Source organism: Oreochromis niloticus, linkage group LG3 (genome assembly GCF_001858045.2).
Source record: "Oreochromis niloticus isolate F11D_XX linkage group LG3, O_niloticus_UMD_NMBU, whole genome shotgun sequence".
Taxonomy (NCBI): domain Eukaryota; kingdom Metazoa; phylum Chordata; class Actinopteri; order Cichliformes; family Cichlidae; genus Oreochromis; species Oreochromis niloticus.
The window spans coordinates 84713967-84729559 of record NC_031967.2 but is presented as its reverse complement, the minus strand read 5'-3'; the positions used below and the strand labels follow the sequence as shown (position 1 = coordinate 84729559).

General features: G+C 41.9%; 1 protein-coding gene across 2 annotated transcripts in view; it reads right to left on the bottom strand.

Annotated features, from left to right (window-relative positions):
- Positions 1 to 1137: 1137 nt before the first annotated feature.
- Positions 1138 to 15593, bottom strand: part of LOC100700611 (NACHT, LRR and PYD domains-containing protein 12-like) — a 48750-nt gene continuing 34294 nt past the window's right edge. Inside the window, exons 7-10 of one of the 2 annotated variants that reach the window (XM_019357356.1) lie at positions 10290 to 10463; positions 9837 to 10010; positions 9366 to 9539; positions 8527 to 9062 (exon numbers count right to left, since the gene is read on the bottom strand). In XM_019357356.1, the coding sequence (XP_019212901.1) occupies positions 8882 to 9062; positions 9366 to 9539; positions 9837 to 10010; positions 10290 to 10463 (703 nt within the window). In that variant the 3' untranslated portion in view covers positions 8527 to 8881. Of the gene's footprint in view, positions 1999 to 2173; positions 2221 to 8356; positions 9063 to 9365; positions 9540 to 9836; positions 10011 to 10289; positions 10464 to 15593 lie in introns of those variants that run through there. The other variant, XM_019357355.1, reaches the window with a different exon arrangement.

The window sequence follows — 15593 nt, the reverse complement described above, 5'->3', positions numbered from 1 at the left end:
GTAGTCTGTACTGGGACTCATGGAGCATCTCTCTATGAGCACTCAGCGCTTTAAACAGTGAGTCCCAGTTTAACCAGGAGCCACCACACAACACATCACACAGACATGGAGACTTTAAACCTTCAGACTGAAGACACCATCATAAATAAATAGATTGTGATGAAGATGAATAACTGGAACAGTTTGCTGTGGTTTCTTCTGTTCCTGTCAGAAATAAGAGTCTGGCAGCACTTTGCTCTCCTTCCACATGTTTAAGGAGGAAGTGAAGAAGAGTGAGTGAGTCGTCTTCCTCTGTGGGCCCAACATCAGGCAGCAGCCACGTATTTTTAAAAACCCAGCACACTGGTTAGAACTGCATTCAAAACTATTGAGCCAATATTTTCAGCTTCTATGGCTGAAACATTTTCACATGATGAGCTTCCAACAATGAGTGAAACAGTAAGAGCATGTGGAGAGTTTGGAAACATCCCATTATAAAGAGAAATCAAACATTTGGATTCATTTTAATGAGCTCAGACTTGTTGAAAATGCAGAGGAGCTGGTTGTGAACTGAGCTTTAGAGAAACACAACATACTGATATTCACTGTGAAGCTTTGAGTGGAAAAAGACAGAAAAACAACATGTGGATTGTGAGATTATTATGCTATCATATGTTATCCTATACTTGTGATGCTGTAAGCCGCATCATACATTTTATTATAGATTGTGTAATCAGTATGTAGTTTTAGTTTGCGTTATACTTCTGAGTTAAAAGAATGTGAAAATCATTAGATTTATTCGATAGGTTTGTATTATCCTATACTGTTGATTTACTGTGAATGAGTTACACTGTTTCATGTCATTTCTTACTGCTGAGTTATGAAGAGAATATTGTGTGCAGAAGGCCTTGTTGTTCTGATAGTAGAAGAGACAGACCACATACCACAGGAGCTTCACCCCCACCTTTGCTGAGAACAGAAAGACAGGGAGCCAAGGTCATAAGTCAGGCTCGCTAGGAGTTAGAAAACATGTGAATGTTTAGGTTTTTACGACTAGGTGGGGGCCACCAGAGGCTATAAGAGTTTGAGTAATCCTTCACCATTTTGAGATTTGCTGTGACCCTCTTCTTTGCATGTCTCCCCATCCGGATGGTTTATGCTCAAAAGTGTTGAATTGTATTGAATAAAATAATTGTTGATTGAGCATATATACACCAAGTATTGTCCTTCCTTCAGCCCAAAGATCAAAAGAATTGGGAGGATTTAACAAGATCCTGGAATAATGGGAGCTTCCATCTTTAAAGGACTGAAGAGGAAGAAGTTTACAAGGAATCATTTAGAAGAGTTTCAAACATCAACTGATTGAATCCATGAATCTGAAAACGTGTTTGTGAGTGAAAGAGACAGACATGTACAGACTGAACTATCTGTTCAACAGTCAGAGTGTTTCTCTAACAGGGGGACCCTCTTTACACTCCACTCAGCACAGGGACACTGAGGCACCAGAATTAAACCAAAATCCAGGATGAAGAGTTTCAGTGAATGTGGTGTTGAATGTGTGGAGGTGGATCAGAGTGTCAGAGGAGACTCTGTAGAAGGACAGAGTGCCAGCAGGACAGTCCACATACACTGCTACTCTGTTAGAGACAGAGGAGGAGGAGGAGGAAGAGGAGGAGATGGATGTTTGTCTGTTATTATGCCTGACAGAATGAGTGCCATCATCATAGCACCACAGACTCCAGGAATGATCATTCCACCCCAAAAAACAGTCATTACTGTATCCTTTCCTTCTGATTCTTCTGTAACTCACTGATACATGAATGTCTCCTCTCCACTTGACTTCCCAGTAACAGCGACCAGTCAGACCATTTCTACACAGCAGTTGAGGACGAACATCAAATCTGTCTGGATGATCAGGATATGACTGTACCTCCTTCACATGTGTCACCTTCCTGTTGTTGTCAGACAGTTGGAGGTTTGTGTGAACTGTGTTTGTGTCGATTGTGAGTTGACAGGAATCTGATGGAGAGAACAAACACAATCCAGCTGCAGTTATTGATCCATCATCTGTTCATTGATTGACACTTTGATGATGACTCCTGACATCAGAGATGTGAATGAGTGATGTGACAGTTTGAAGATGGTTGAATTTATGATGCTTTGATTGTATGAATCCCATTAAAAACACACTTACACTTCCTCAGACCTGGTCTCAACCATCGGACTCCAGCAGGCTCCACCCTGAAAGGAGGAGGGGGGTCAGAGCAGCACAGTCAGCATGCACACATGGACATTACATGGCTCTCATACACACACTGTTACACACTGATAAAGGAACAGGCCAACATTTTCACAAATACACTTCAATCCATAAGTGGATCAAAACTGATAATGCTTTGGACTGATCCTGAATCTGTCAGTACACCACTGTATTCAATGAAATGTGACTGATTCAAACTGTGACCTTCATTATTTTTAGATCCCTCTTCTGTTTAGCTGGAAAAGACAGCTCCCAGCCTTAGCTTCCAGCTGTTTTTCTCCTCTCTAAAGCTGTGTCCCAAAACGTCGGCTGCATCCTCCGGAGGCCGCATTTGAAGGCCGATTACGTCACAGGCGACGAAGGCTGTCCCAAGTCGTCGACTCCTTCAAATGCGTCCTTCATTTCCCCGAATTTGAAGGATGGGTCAGGTGTGTCCTTCCTGGCCCACCATATCCCAGAATTTATAGCACGGCCCAGCCAATTTCAGTTTCCAACAATGCCGGCCGCTCCTAAGTTTTAAAATTACTCTTATTAATCTTTCTGGGTCACAAAATAAACTTTTAACATATTTTCAGGCGAGAAAGTAGCTGTATTAAATTTCAAATATCTGCTTGGTTTATCAAGACATCACACATTTGCAAAAGTGCGCCGACGTTTTCGGAGACGTCTGTTACCCACCCGCTCGATAGCAAGCCGGGGGGTTCAATGGTCAGTCGAGCCAGCGAGAGCAGCGGACTCCCGGCTTCATCGTTTTCAGACCCCCGCTCTTTCGCTACTCAGGTTAAACATGATATATAAGTCACTCGGATAACTTAAAAATGCAATTGTTTGTCTTTTTTCGGTGTTGTATTTGTTCTGGAGTAAATCGGTTTGGCTGAGATCAAAGTTTTAGATTAGATTAAATAAAACTTTATTAATCCATCGGGTGGGTTCCTCCGGGATTTTCACACAGCTGAATAAAAGTCAAACAGAAAACTGATTAAACAGAAGTGTGAGACGGTCGAGAATTTACGCCAGTATCCTGTTATATTTTAGATAGCAAGGAGCAGACGGCCGAGTTTATTAAACTCCACCGACACAGCGGTGACGCAAATCTGAAAGCTAGACCGTCCCATTTCACAACCTCGCACTTCCGGCCTTCTCGGTCTTTGAAGGACCCGGCCCATGTAGACCGCGAAGGCCGGGTCCTCCGAAGGATGCAGCCGACGTTTTGGGAGACAGCTACAGTGTGAGCAGCTAGTGCCAGGTAGGCTGACGGTAGCAGCTAATGCTAATTTGATGTGAATTAGCATTATATTAGTGAGGAGTTAATGCTAAGTAGACTGCCATTAGTGGATAAGGCTAATTTTAGGTGAACAGGAATTGGCAGCTAATGCTAATACCATATTTTCTTGCTTTATAACAATGTGACCAGCGAAGGCCGGGTCCTCCGAAGGATGCAGCCGACGTTTTGGGACACAGCTTGTGTCAGTGTGGTTACTGTACATGACCTCTGACCTCTGAGTGAGTGCATCGTTGTTTTCATGTGTTTTAATGCCACTTGATACCTGTTCATGTTCTGATTTAACAGCAGATTTCTCCACATGCACACAGAGACATTTCTGTTTCTGTCACACCAATCAGTGGACTATATATATATTTTTTTTTAATTTCTTGTTGAAACTATTAAGGGACCAGTGTATTTCCTCAGCAAACACTCTGATCCTCATGTTAGTGCACTGAATCGTTCTGCTGTCAGCTGACATCACTGTCAGTCTCCTTCTGTCCTCTATCTGAAAGGCTGAAAATTAATTTGTCATTAAAATTATTTCCAGTCTGAGTTATTGTCACATGTGACAACTCAATGAAGACAAACCGGAAAGAAGAAAAACATTCACTTTACAATACTTATTCTATTCCATCAAAATAGAACAACTAATATTAATCTTTGACTGATGTTGGTTAGCATACAATCTTAAAAGTGATCAAATAAACAACAGCAGCATCTCTCAATGTGGTAATAAAAGCTTAATATAAACTTTAATATGTCATGATGGAGCCAGTGTGTGTGGCTGCTCATCTGTCGCTCCCAAGTTTGTTTTAGTTTACATTCTTTCTGAATGTCCTGGAACCTGTTCATGCCTGCTTGGTGCCGGTGGTCAGTTTTGATGATGCTTGTCAGCCTCGTTGCCCTGCCAGGCTAAACCTCTGCTCTGAACACTGCTGAAATCTGAGACTGCTGCATCTGGTTTCTAGATTTGCTAAAGCCCATGCTCTAGCTCCTGCCAAGACTGGCCTGGTGAACAGCAAATCGCTTTTCAACATAACTTTTATTCTTTGAAACTTTTATGTTCCTGTGATCTGGATTTTCTGTGATAATGTTCTTATTGTTGAAGATTTTAATATACATCTGTGTTGTCCTGATAAGCACCGGTAAACAGGGCCAGATCTAGAAGGGTTGCGTGGGGTGGCATGTGCCACCCTAAAATGATCTCTTGCCACCCCAAGTGCCACCCTAGTTTTGCATATGACAGTGTCATGTATTAAAATAGGATAGCACTGCAATATCTTTGACAACACTTTGAGCCAGCTAGAGTTAACACTGAACATACAGTGGCTTGCAAAAGTATTCGGCCCCCTTGAACTTTTCCACATTTTGTCACATTACAGCCACAAACATGAATCATTTTTATTGGAATTCCACGTGAAAGACCAATACAAAGTGGTGTACACTTGAGAAGTGGAACGAAAATCATACATGATTCGAAACATTTTTTTTACAGAAGATGGCCCCGATTGACCACATGCTCAGTGAATACCTCAGGCAGCAGAAACTCAAGAAAGAGGAGGAAGAGGAGGAACTGGCAGATAGCGGAGTGGCTGACATCCAGAAATCCTACCACTGGCTGGGCAAAGCTGGACTAAAAAAACAGCACAGAGGCACTAATCATGGCAGCACAGGAACAAGCTCTGAGCACAAGATTGATAAAGGCTGGGGTCTATCACACCAGACAAGACCCCAAATGCAGGCTGTGTAAAGATACCCTCAGACGATCCCGCACATAACAGCAGGGTGCAAGATGCTAGCAGGCAGGGCATACATAGAACACCATAACCAAGTTGCCGACATAGCATATAGAAAATCTGTGATGAATATGGCCTGGATGTCCAAACGTCAAAATGGGAGACGCCCCCTAGGGTGGTGGAAAATGACCAAGCTAAGATCCTCTGGGACTTCCAGATACATCAATCCATCCCATCCATCCATTTTCTTCCGCTTATCTTGGGCCGGGTTGCGGGGGCAGCAGCCCAAGCAGAGAAGCCCAGAACCCACTCAACTGGCTCCTTTCGATGTGAAGGAGCAGCGGCTCTACTCTGAGCCCCTCCCAAATATCTGAACTTCTCACCCTATCTTTAACGGAGAGGCCAGCCACCCTTCAGAGGAAGCCCATTTCCGCTGCTTCTATCCGCAATCTCCTTCTTTCGATCACTACCCACAGCTCGTGACCATAGGTGAGGGTAGGGACATAGATCGACCAGTAAATTGAGAGCTTCAGTTTTAGACTCAGCCCTCTCTTCACCACAACAGACCGGTACAGCATGCGCATCACTGTGGCCGCAGCACCAATCCGTCTGTTGATCTCCCGCTCCCTTCTCCCATCACTCATGAACATGACCCCCAGATACTCAAAGTTCTCCACTAGGGGCAGGAACTCGTCCCTGACCCGTAGTGGGCACTCCACCCTTTTCCGGCTGAGGACCATGGCCTCAGATTTGGAGGTGCTGATTTTCATTCCCACTGCTTCACATTCAACTGTGAATCGTTACAAGGCGAGCAAGAGGGCATCAGTATTTGGCCTCCAGCGCAACCAAGGCTTGCAGACACAGATGGACAATGTTGATGGCTAGCCAACACAACATAGTGATGGTAGATAAACAGAAGAAGATGGCCGTTGTGATAGATTTAGCAGTTCCGAATTACAGCAACATGTATATACACACACACATATATATATATATATATATATGAAACTGGATTATAGATGGCAGACAGTTTTGAGTTCCCTCCCCAGACGCCTTAACGCCCACTCACATCCTGGGCCATCTGACCTCAGGAAATTGCATGATAAGGTGGGGCCAGGTTTCATAATGAGCTCACCCGAAACCCTGGATGATTGGGACCCACACCCACTTTCACACCTTGGCTCAGGTGATTACACGATCATCAGGGGGTCATTTTGTCCCTCTTTGGGGGGATACTCCCACTGGGTTTAACCTCCTAGGACCTGGCATCCACATATGTGGACATCACATTTTGGGTTATTTAGACCAAAATACTCAATTTTGCTCAACAAGGGCCTGATATCCACTTATGAGGACATTATACTCCTGCTGGTCTATCGAAATTTTAAATGAATATCATCATATGTGGCTCTCATTTTTCTTAGAAGCAAAAATTAAGTAAAAAAAAAAATCTGGTAATTGTTTGTTTTTACATTCATCGGGTCCCAATCAGCCCAAATATGAAAGAGAAATAAAAAATGCATGCCGTGGAAGAATTCAGGTCTTAGGAGGTTAAATCTGGGACTCTCTGCCATTTGACCTTAGAACTGAAGAAGCTTCTCGGATGAGAGGTGAAACGTCTTCAAGCAACTTAAAGAAGTCCAGACACTTTTCTTTGCAAGCTCCTTTGACTACGATAACCTGGATGACTGAGAACCTTCACAGTCATAATTTGTGTGAGCAGGATTCAAGAGCACAGTTACCAGCAAGAGTGTGAACTACTGCACCTTTGAGGTCAATGAGTGCAGGTTGTGTAATTACACACAAGGAATGAATGTTGCTCATGAACACACACCCTTTTTTCCTCAGTATTTGGAGAATTCAAGAAGCTCTTATTGTTTTTCATGCTTCCTGTGCCTTCTTTGGATTTCTGTCTGATGGACTTTGTGTTTTCTGATGTTGGACTTTTGGCTACTAAAGGCTCATTTTGTCACTTCCTCACCTGCCTCTGCATCTTTCACCTTTCCTCAGTATTATTTCAGCTTTCATACAGAGCATTTCAGGCTCAGACTTCTGTGTATGTAGTCCATCTCCACCATCACTCTTCATGTCACTCACTGAGTTCAAACATGATACATTTACTGTCTGTCCCACAGACCTGCTTAATATCGTTATAATGACGTTAATGCGGTTATGGCGTTAACATCATTTTAACAAGATTTAGCGAGTTAACGCTGGTTGCCCCGTGCTTGGGGCTGGACGGCACTAATTAACTAACCATGCCAAAGCATTGACACCGTGCAGCCCCATACATGAGGCAATCCATGTTAACTCGCTAATGGAGATTTGCCACGTTAATGTGGTTATGGCGTTAATGTCATTTTACAAGATTAATGCTGACAGCACTAGTTTTATCTAATCGAATATATGCTGACACTGACACAATTCTTTTTAACCTGTTTATTGAAACCTATTCCAATGAAAGCTATATAGCTGACATAAGCTTCCATTTGATGGTATTCACAATCAAATAACATGTGCCACCTTCTTTCAAAAGGGACTAAAACCAACTAGTCAATCAACTCAATGGCTATTTGGAGGACAGTTGTGGGCAATTCATTTGTTATGTCATTATTAAATTAGCATATATAGGAATTGGATTTAATTCGAGGTGTAATGCTTGCATTTGGAAGATTTTGCTGTCAACAGAGAACATGCAGCCATTGCTGCAATATTAGGAATGGTAAAATCATTTTGACCTTAACTCTTAACTGAGCATTTCACTTGTTGAAGACTAAACTTTGGACAGAAAGGTCAAGAAACAAATGGCAAGTGAAAGCCGCTGCAGTTAAGGTCTCGATGAGTAAAGGAGGAAACCAGCATCTGGTGATGTCCAAATATTTATGGACCTAACTGTATGTCTACTTTCAATTAAATTCTCAACACGACTTATCTTGAAAATGGCCTTCTTGTAGACCCCCTATATGAATATCTATTTATTATCCTGCTAGACTACTATTTTTGTTTTTGAAAATGTTCCGGCAGGTGTGAATGTTCATGTTACTTCTGTATGTGAGTGAAGGAAACAGGAAATATTTCCAGCTCTTCTTCCTCTATCAGACATTCACTCCATACCTGAGAGTGTCCAGTCTCCAGCCAGGATCCTTCAGTCCAGCTGACAGCCGCTCCATTCCTGAGTCTCCTAGATGGTTGTAGCCCAGGTCCAACTCTCTCAGATGGGAGGGGTTGGCGCTCAGAGCTGAGGCTAGAGAAGTACAGCCTTCCTCTGTGATCAGACAGCCTAACAAACTGCAAATACAAAACAATTCATCTGAAAACACCTGGTTTGTCTTTGCTTTTCTGTTTTATCAGACAATGACCTATCCCTTTCCCATGGTGGACCAGCACACCAAAAATGTAACAAGGTTGATTAAAACAATCAAAATTCAATGAAAGATGTGTTCATCACTTTTTTATATTCACATACATAGGGTGGAGGAAGTTACAAGCCCTTTAGGCAATCAGATGGAAAACACAATATTTATGAGTATTTTAAATTATAAATCGGGGTGATTTGACCGGATCACGACAGAAAGGTTAATGTGCAAATTAAATGATATAACATAATCTTATAAAAATTGATGAGTGGAAAACACTGAATCATGACCTTAGAGTTTCCAGTTTACAATGTGGAGTCTCCACTGCAGTAGACAGACACATAACTCCTGAATCCCCCAGGTCATTGTCACTGAGGTCTAGCTCTCTCATACTAGAGGACTGGGAGCTGAGAACTGGGGACAGAGCTTCACAGCTTCTCTCTGAGAGGAAACAACCACTTAGTCTAGAAATAATAGACAAACAAACACACACACACACATACACACAGAAATCTGAATTAAAACGTGTTGATGGTGCAGTGATAAGTTAGTAGATCTTGCATTAGATATTTAATGTTGTTTCAGGAGTGGCTGAAATTCCTATATCTTTTTTCTAAATTCATCAGAAATGTGGCCATTTACTTTGTTTTTTTTAATAACAAAACTACTAAAACAACAACAAATGGATGAAACTGACATTAATTAGCTAAAATAATTAATTGATTAATTATATAATTTGCTGAAATACAAATATCCGTTGATCTGACCTCAGAGTTTCTAGTATACAATGTGGACTCTGCAGTGCACTGGACATGAGCTTCACTCCTGAATCATGTAGGTTATTGTTACTCAGGTCAACCTCTCTCAGACCAGAGGAGTGGGAGCTGAAAACTGAGGACAGAGCTTCACAGCTTCTCTCTGACAGGAAACAGTCACTTAGTCTAGATATAAAGAATGTAAACACACACACACACACACACAGGGAGAGAGAGAGAGAGAGAGAGAGAGAGAGAGAAAGCTGAATTTCAAATTAATTAATGGCAAGATTTAATGTTGTTTCAGGGCTGACAAATCCTACATCTTTAATTTAAACACATCCAAAATGTGGTCATTTACTGTGATTTAGAAACAATGAAAACTTCAAAAAATAACAAATGGATGAAGTTGATCATTACCAGTTAAGGGTTTCAATTGGTTAATTATGTAATAATCAAAAATTAATATTGTTTTGTTGTGACCTCAGACTTTCTAGTGTACAGTGTGGACTTTGCAGTTCAGTAGACAGAAACTTCACTCCTGAATCTTGTAGGTTGTTGTTACTCAGGTCCAGCACTCTCAGGCAGGAGGACTGGGAGCTGAGAACTGAGGACAGTGATATACAGCTTCTCTGTGACAGGAAACAGCCGCTTAGTCTACAAAAAAGAATACACACATACACACGCACACAGAGAGACAAAGCTAAATCTAAATTGTATTGATGGTAAAGTGATGAGTTACTAGGTCTGGCAATATTTAAAGTTGTTTCAGGACTGAATGGAATTCATATTAATAGAATTTGGCTGAGATTTAGAAATAAGGAAAAATAAAGCCAAACCCACAATAACATGTGAATAAACCTGATATTTATCGGCTAAAATAAATAACTGGTTAATTGTGTAATTTGATGAAAAATAAATTTCCTTTTATCTGACCTCAGAGTTTTAATTGTACAGTCTGGACTCTGCAGTGCAGCAGACACAAGAATCACTCCTGAATCTTGTAGGTTGTTGTTACTCAGGTCCAGGTCTGTCAGATTCGAGGACTGGGAGCTGAGAACTGAGGACAGAACCTCACAACTTCTCTCTGACAGGAAACAACAACTTAGTCTGAAAAAAAAATTAAAGTAAAAAACTTGTGTTAATTACCAAAAACCTTAAATGTTCAACGTAAAGAAAAATAATGTTAGTGTGCACTATAATTATGTGCTTCCTGAAGTCCATTATGAGTTCTTATTTTTTTTTTAAGGACGTTCAGCTTCAGGTTATTTTCTGAGCACCAGCAGGAAATATTCTCTATCTCCACCCTGTACGCTGCCTCATCTCCATCAGAGACAGTGAGACCTGGAGGAGAGTGATAGGAAGGAACAGCCTCCTGGATCTGAACCCAAGCGGTGTTTTGTTGTTGGACTTCTATGTAAAACAAATTCTGTGCATAACACGTTTGAAAATAACAGTCGATAGGTGTCCATAGAGAGGGGCTGAGCTTTTCATCACCACCAGCTAGTGAGTTGGATCAGGCGGTGAGGGAGGATGTTGGACGACATGGCACACCCAAACATATAGTTAGGGTGCACCGGGAATGCTTGGCAGATGCCCCAGTCCGCAAGATCTTCAACACACACCTCCGGCACAGCATTAATAGCGTACAAAGCAGTATGCAATTGCACATGCACGCAGCTTAGAGGGAACAGTGCCACCAGGTTGAAGAAGCAGGCCTGTCGGACTTGGTTAGTCTGTTGGACTTCTTAGCCTGTAGAGATAGCCTAAGAGAGACAGGCTGTAGAGACTAGAGATGGCACAATACCACTTTTTTATGTCCGATACCGATATCATAAATTTGGATATCTGCCGATACCGATATGAATCCGATATAGTGTGTTTTTTAATCAATAAAACTGTTTTTTTAATATCTTGCTGCATTTTGTATAAGTTCATACTCAAGTTTAAATAAACAACAACACTAAAGCTATTCTGTTATACCTGCATGTAAAAAATACACTGCACCCAAAATATTTCATAGTTCAGCAACACTGATCAATCTAATAAACTTAAACCTACTCCATCCTCCCTATTCTGGTATTTTAAAGAGTACTTAGCAGAAATATTAATCAACCTAACTAATAGGGTTGCAAACTCCCAGCAAAAAAAAAAAAAAAAATAGGGAACCATCCCCCACCCTCCACCTCATGATGCTTAATCGATGTAATCAACTTTAATTTGATGCAGGGTGAAAAAAAATGCACAGAAATATATTATTTTTCAAGAATAATTAAATAGATTCAACATCTTTCTTCAACAGAATTGCAGAATTCACAGATGGTACCTTCCCAAAGGAAAAAGTACTATAGCTTACTAGGGTATATTAGACTTAACAGTTACTATATACAGTAATGGACTTCTATACATTTTACATCAGATTAAAACTTTGGGTGTAAGATTCAGATAATTATTTATTAAAAGCTAGACATTTTAAATGAGAATAAGAAAGAAAAGTATGTCTTTGTGCCCCCTTTTCCCTGTTCATGCCCTATCGGCCCCCCTGGCTAAACTTTGCTAGATCCGCCCCTGCACAGTTACCAGCCGTCAGCTACGTAGAAAAGGATCCTGGTGTAGAAAGTAATATTAAATAAATTCTAACAACAGCTTATCAAACTTAAAGGTGCTGCTGTTGTTCAGCCGCTGGTTTCCTCTTTCTGGTGCAAAGTGGGCCAAAAACAAAGAAGAGAGATGGACTCACGACAGAAAAGCCGATCAGCTGATCATTGATCAGTTTCACATTGAAGTAGCTGCAGGAAGGTGAGGGAGAGGGAGGCAGTCGCTCCATATATCGGTTGTTAAGCTTAACATGGGAATGCTTTACAAACATTCAGAGATGAACTTACACACTTGCTTTACTTCTCTCTGGGATAACTTCCTCGGAGATGAAATGCTGGTTTGGTAGCGAGGCTACAAATACACACAGCCGCTCTATCACGTGATGCACACTGCTCCGACGTGCTACGGTTATGAGCCGAGTTATGCCGTCTTGCAAGTTTTGTGAGGTGTTTTTTTTGATATTTAATGCATTGGATTACATTTTTTATTTCTGGCCAATATCCGATCCAGTAATTTAGGTCAGTATCGGACGGATACCAATACGTAATATTGGATCGGTCCATCTCTAGTAGAGACAGGCTAAGCGGAATGCGGTTAGGGCAGTGGCTGAATCAAAAAAATCGGTGGACTTTTGGACTGCCTTGAAGAGATTCTGGCAAGCTGCCAGGCAACTCATAAGGGGAAAGCAGCGCGCCTTCATCTTGACTGAGAACATTGTCGGGCAGTGGAAGGAATACATTGAGGAACTCCTTAATCCCAGTGTGACATCTTCCGTGAAGGAAGTAGAGTCTGGTCACGAGAGGGAGAGCTCACCTATCTCTGTGGGTGAGGTCACTGAGGTAGTTAAACAACATCCTTGGTGGCTGAGCCCCCTGGGTGGGTGAGTCCACACCATACACAGTACACTCCGCCCTGACTTCCTGAAGGCTGGATGTTTTAGGGCTGTCTTGGTTGAAACTCCTCTGCAATATTGCGTGGAGATCAGGGTCGGCACCTCTTTAAGAAGGGGCAGCAGATTGTATGTTCCAACTACAGGGGGATAACACTCCTCAGCCTCCCTGGGAAAGTCTATGCCAGTGTGTTGGAAAGGAGAGTCTGTCTGTCAGTCGAATACCAGATCAGGAAGAACAATGCAGTTTTTGTCCTGGTCATGGAACACTGGATCAGCTCTTTATCCTCTCAGTCATCACTTGTTCACAAATGATGGGAGAAGGGAGATCGACTGATGGATTGCTTCTGTGGCTGCAGTGACGCGGACACTGTACCAGTCCATCATGGTGAAGAGAGAGCTGAATGTAAAAGCTTAGATCAGATTTACTGGTTGATCTACGCCCCTACCCTCACCTATGGTCAAGAGCTGTGGATAGAAACCGAAAGAATGTGATTGTGGACACAAGTGGTGGAAATGGCCTTCTTCCCTTAGAAAAGGGTGAGGAGTTCAGCCAGGAGAGCCACTGCTTGTCCACATCAAAGGGAGCCAGTTGAGGTGGTTTAGCCATCTGACATCTCTCAGCTGGCCTGGGAAATCCTTGGTGTTCCCCTGGACAAGCTAGAGGAGGTAGCTGGGGAGAGAGAGGTCTGAGCTTTTCTGCCTGGTAGGCCCCGGATAAACTGAAGAAGATTAACGGATGTTCTGCTGAATTTCCTTTTCACAGTTAATTGAATTTGTACTCAGGACATATACAGAATGTTTGTTTTTATTTGTGTGGTTGTTTTAATCTATACATATGTGTTACGGCCCTAGCAGGGCCTCCTCCTGAAGGTGATTGTGTGGGCGTGTCCTTCATTCTCTCCTGCCTTAGGTGCCACCTTTTTCTCCTTTACACAGCTGACTCTCGTCAGTAATTAAAGGGATTTAAGCCCAGGGAAAGGTGAGCTCTGGGCCAGAGTGCCATTAGTGTGGTTACAGCTTGTGAGCTGAGTGGTTGTTGTGTTTGCAGCTAGTGAGCTGTGTTTTTAGTGGTTTCCAGCTAGTGAGCTGCATGTCCATGTTTGCAGCTAGTGAGCTGCTCTTTCTTTTTGGCTTATGTTTTACTTTATTGATCAACATCTGAGTTTTGTTTGTTTTCTTAAATGGTGATAGCGGCTTGTCCGTCTCTTTTAGTTGAGCTACTTTAATAAAACTCTTTAATTTAACCCTTTGCCTCCTTGACTCCTTTTTCTGACCAGTACACCTTTTGTTACTTCCCCTCACCGCCTAGACCCCTCAGGGGAACGTAACAATATGAAATAAAACAGAATAATATTTTTTAGATTTTAATTTGTATTATTAGCTACATTTTTTATTTAGAACTCACCAAATTCAATGCAATTCAATTCAATTCAATTTTATTTATATCACGCCAAATCACAACAAAAGTTGCCTCAGGGCACAATATGTTGTACAGTAGATAGTACAATAATAGATACAGAGGAAAAACCCAACAATCATATGACCCCCTATGAGCAAGCACTTTGGCGACAGTAGGAAGGAAAAACTCCCTTTTGGAAGGAAGAAACCTCCGCCAGAACCAGGCTCGGGGAGGTGGCTGGAAAGGAAAAACTAAATGCATCATGGGAATCCCCCGGCAGCCTACGTCTAATGCAGCATAACTAAGGGAGGATTCAGGGTTACCTGGTCCAGCCCTAACTATATGCTTTACCAAAAAGGGCCAAGTAAAATAACCTCAGTTTTATCTGAATGAAGAACTAGAAAGGTAGCGGCCATCCAGGTCTTTATTTCGTTAAAACCTTCCTGCAGTTTAACTAACTGGTGTGTGTTGTCTGGCTTCATGGATAGATACAGCTGGGTTTCATATGCATAGCAGTGAAAATGTATACCATGTCTTCTAATGATACGGCCTAAGGGAAGCATGTATAATGTAAACAGAATTGGTCCTAGCACTGAACCCTGTGGAACACCATAATTGAGCTTAGTGTGTGAAGAGGACTCTCCATTTACATACACAAATTGGAGTCTATTAGATAGATATGATAGAAACCACTGCAGCGCAGTACTACTAATACCTACAGCATTTTCTAATCCCTCTAAAAGATTATTATGGTCAACAGTATCAAACGCTGCACTAAGGTCTAGCACAGGGGTGGGCAATCTCAGTCCACGAGGGCCGGTGTCCCTGCAGGTTTTAGATGTGTCCTCGAACCAACACAGCTGATTTAAATGGCTAAATTAGCTCCTCAACATGTCCTGAAGTTCTCCAGAGGCGTGGTAACAAACTAATCATGTGATTCGGGTGTGTTGACCCAAGGTGAGATCTAAAACCTCCAGGGACACCGGCCCTCGTGGACTGAGATTGAAGAAAATAAGAACAACCCCAGGTTTCTCTTCAGCACTGTAGCCAGGCTTACAAAAAGTCAGAGCTCTACTGAGCCAACCATCCCTTTAACGTTAACTAGTAATGACTTCATGAACTTCTTCACAAATAAAATTTTAATCATTAGAGAAAAAATTACCAATAATCATCCCACAGATGTAATCTTATCTACAGCTACTTTTAGTACCATTGATATTCATTTAGACTCTTTTTCTCCAATTGATCTTTCTGAGTTAACTTCAATAATTACTTCCTCCAAACCATCAACGTGTCTTTTAGACCCCATTCCTACAAAACTGCTCAAAGAAGTCCTGCCTTTAATTAATGC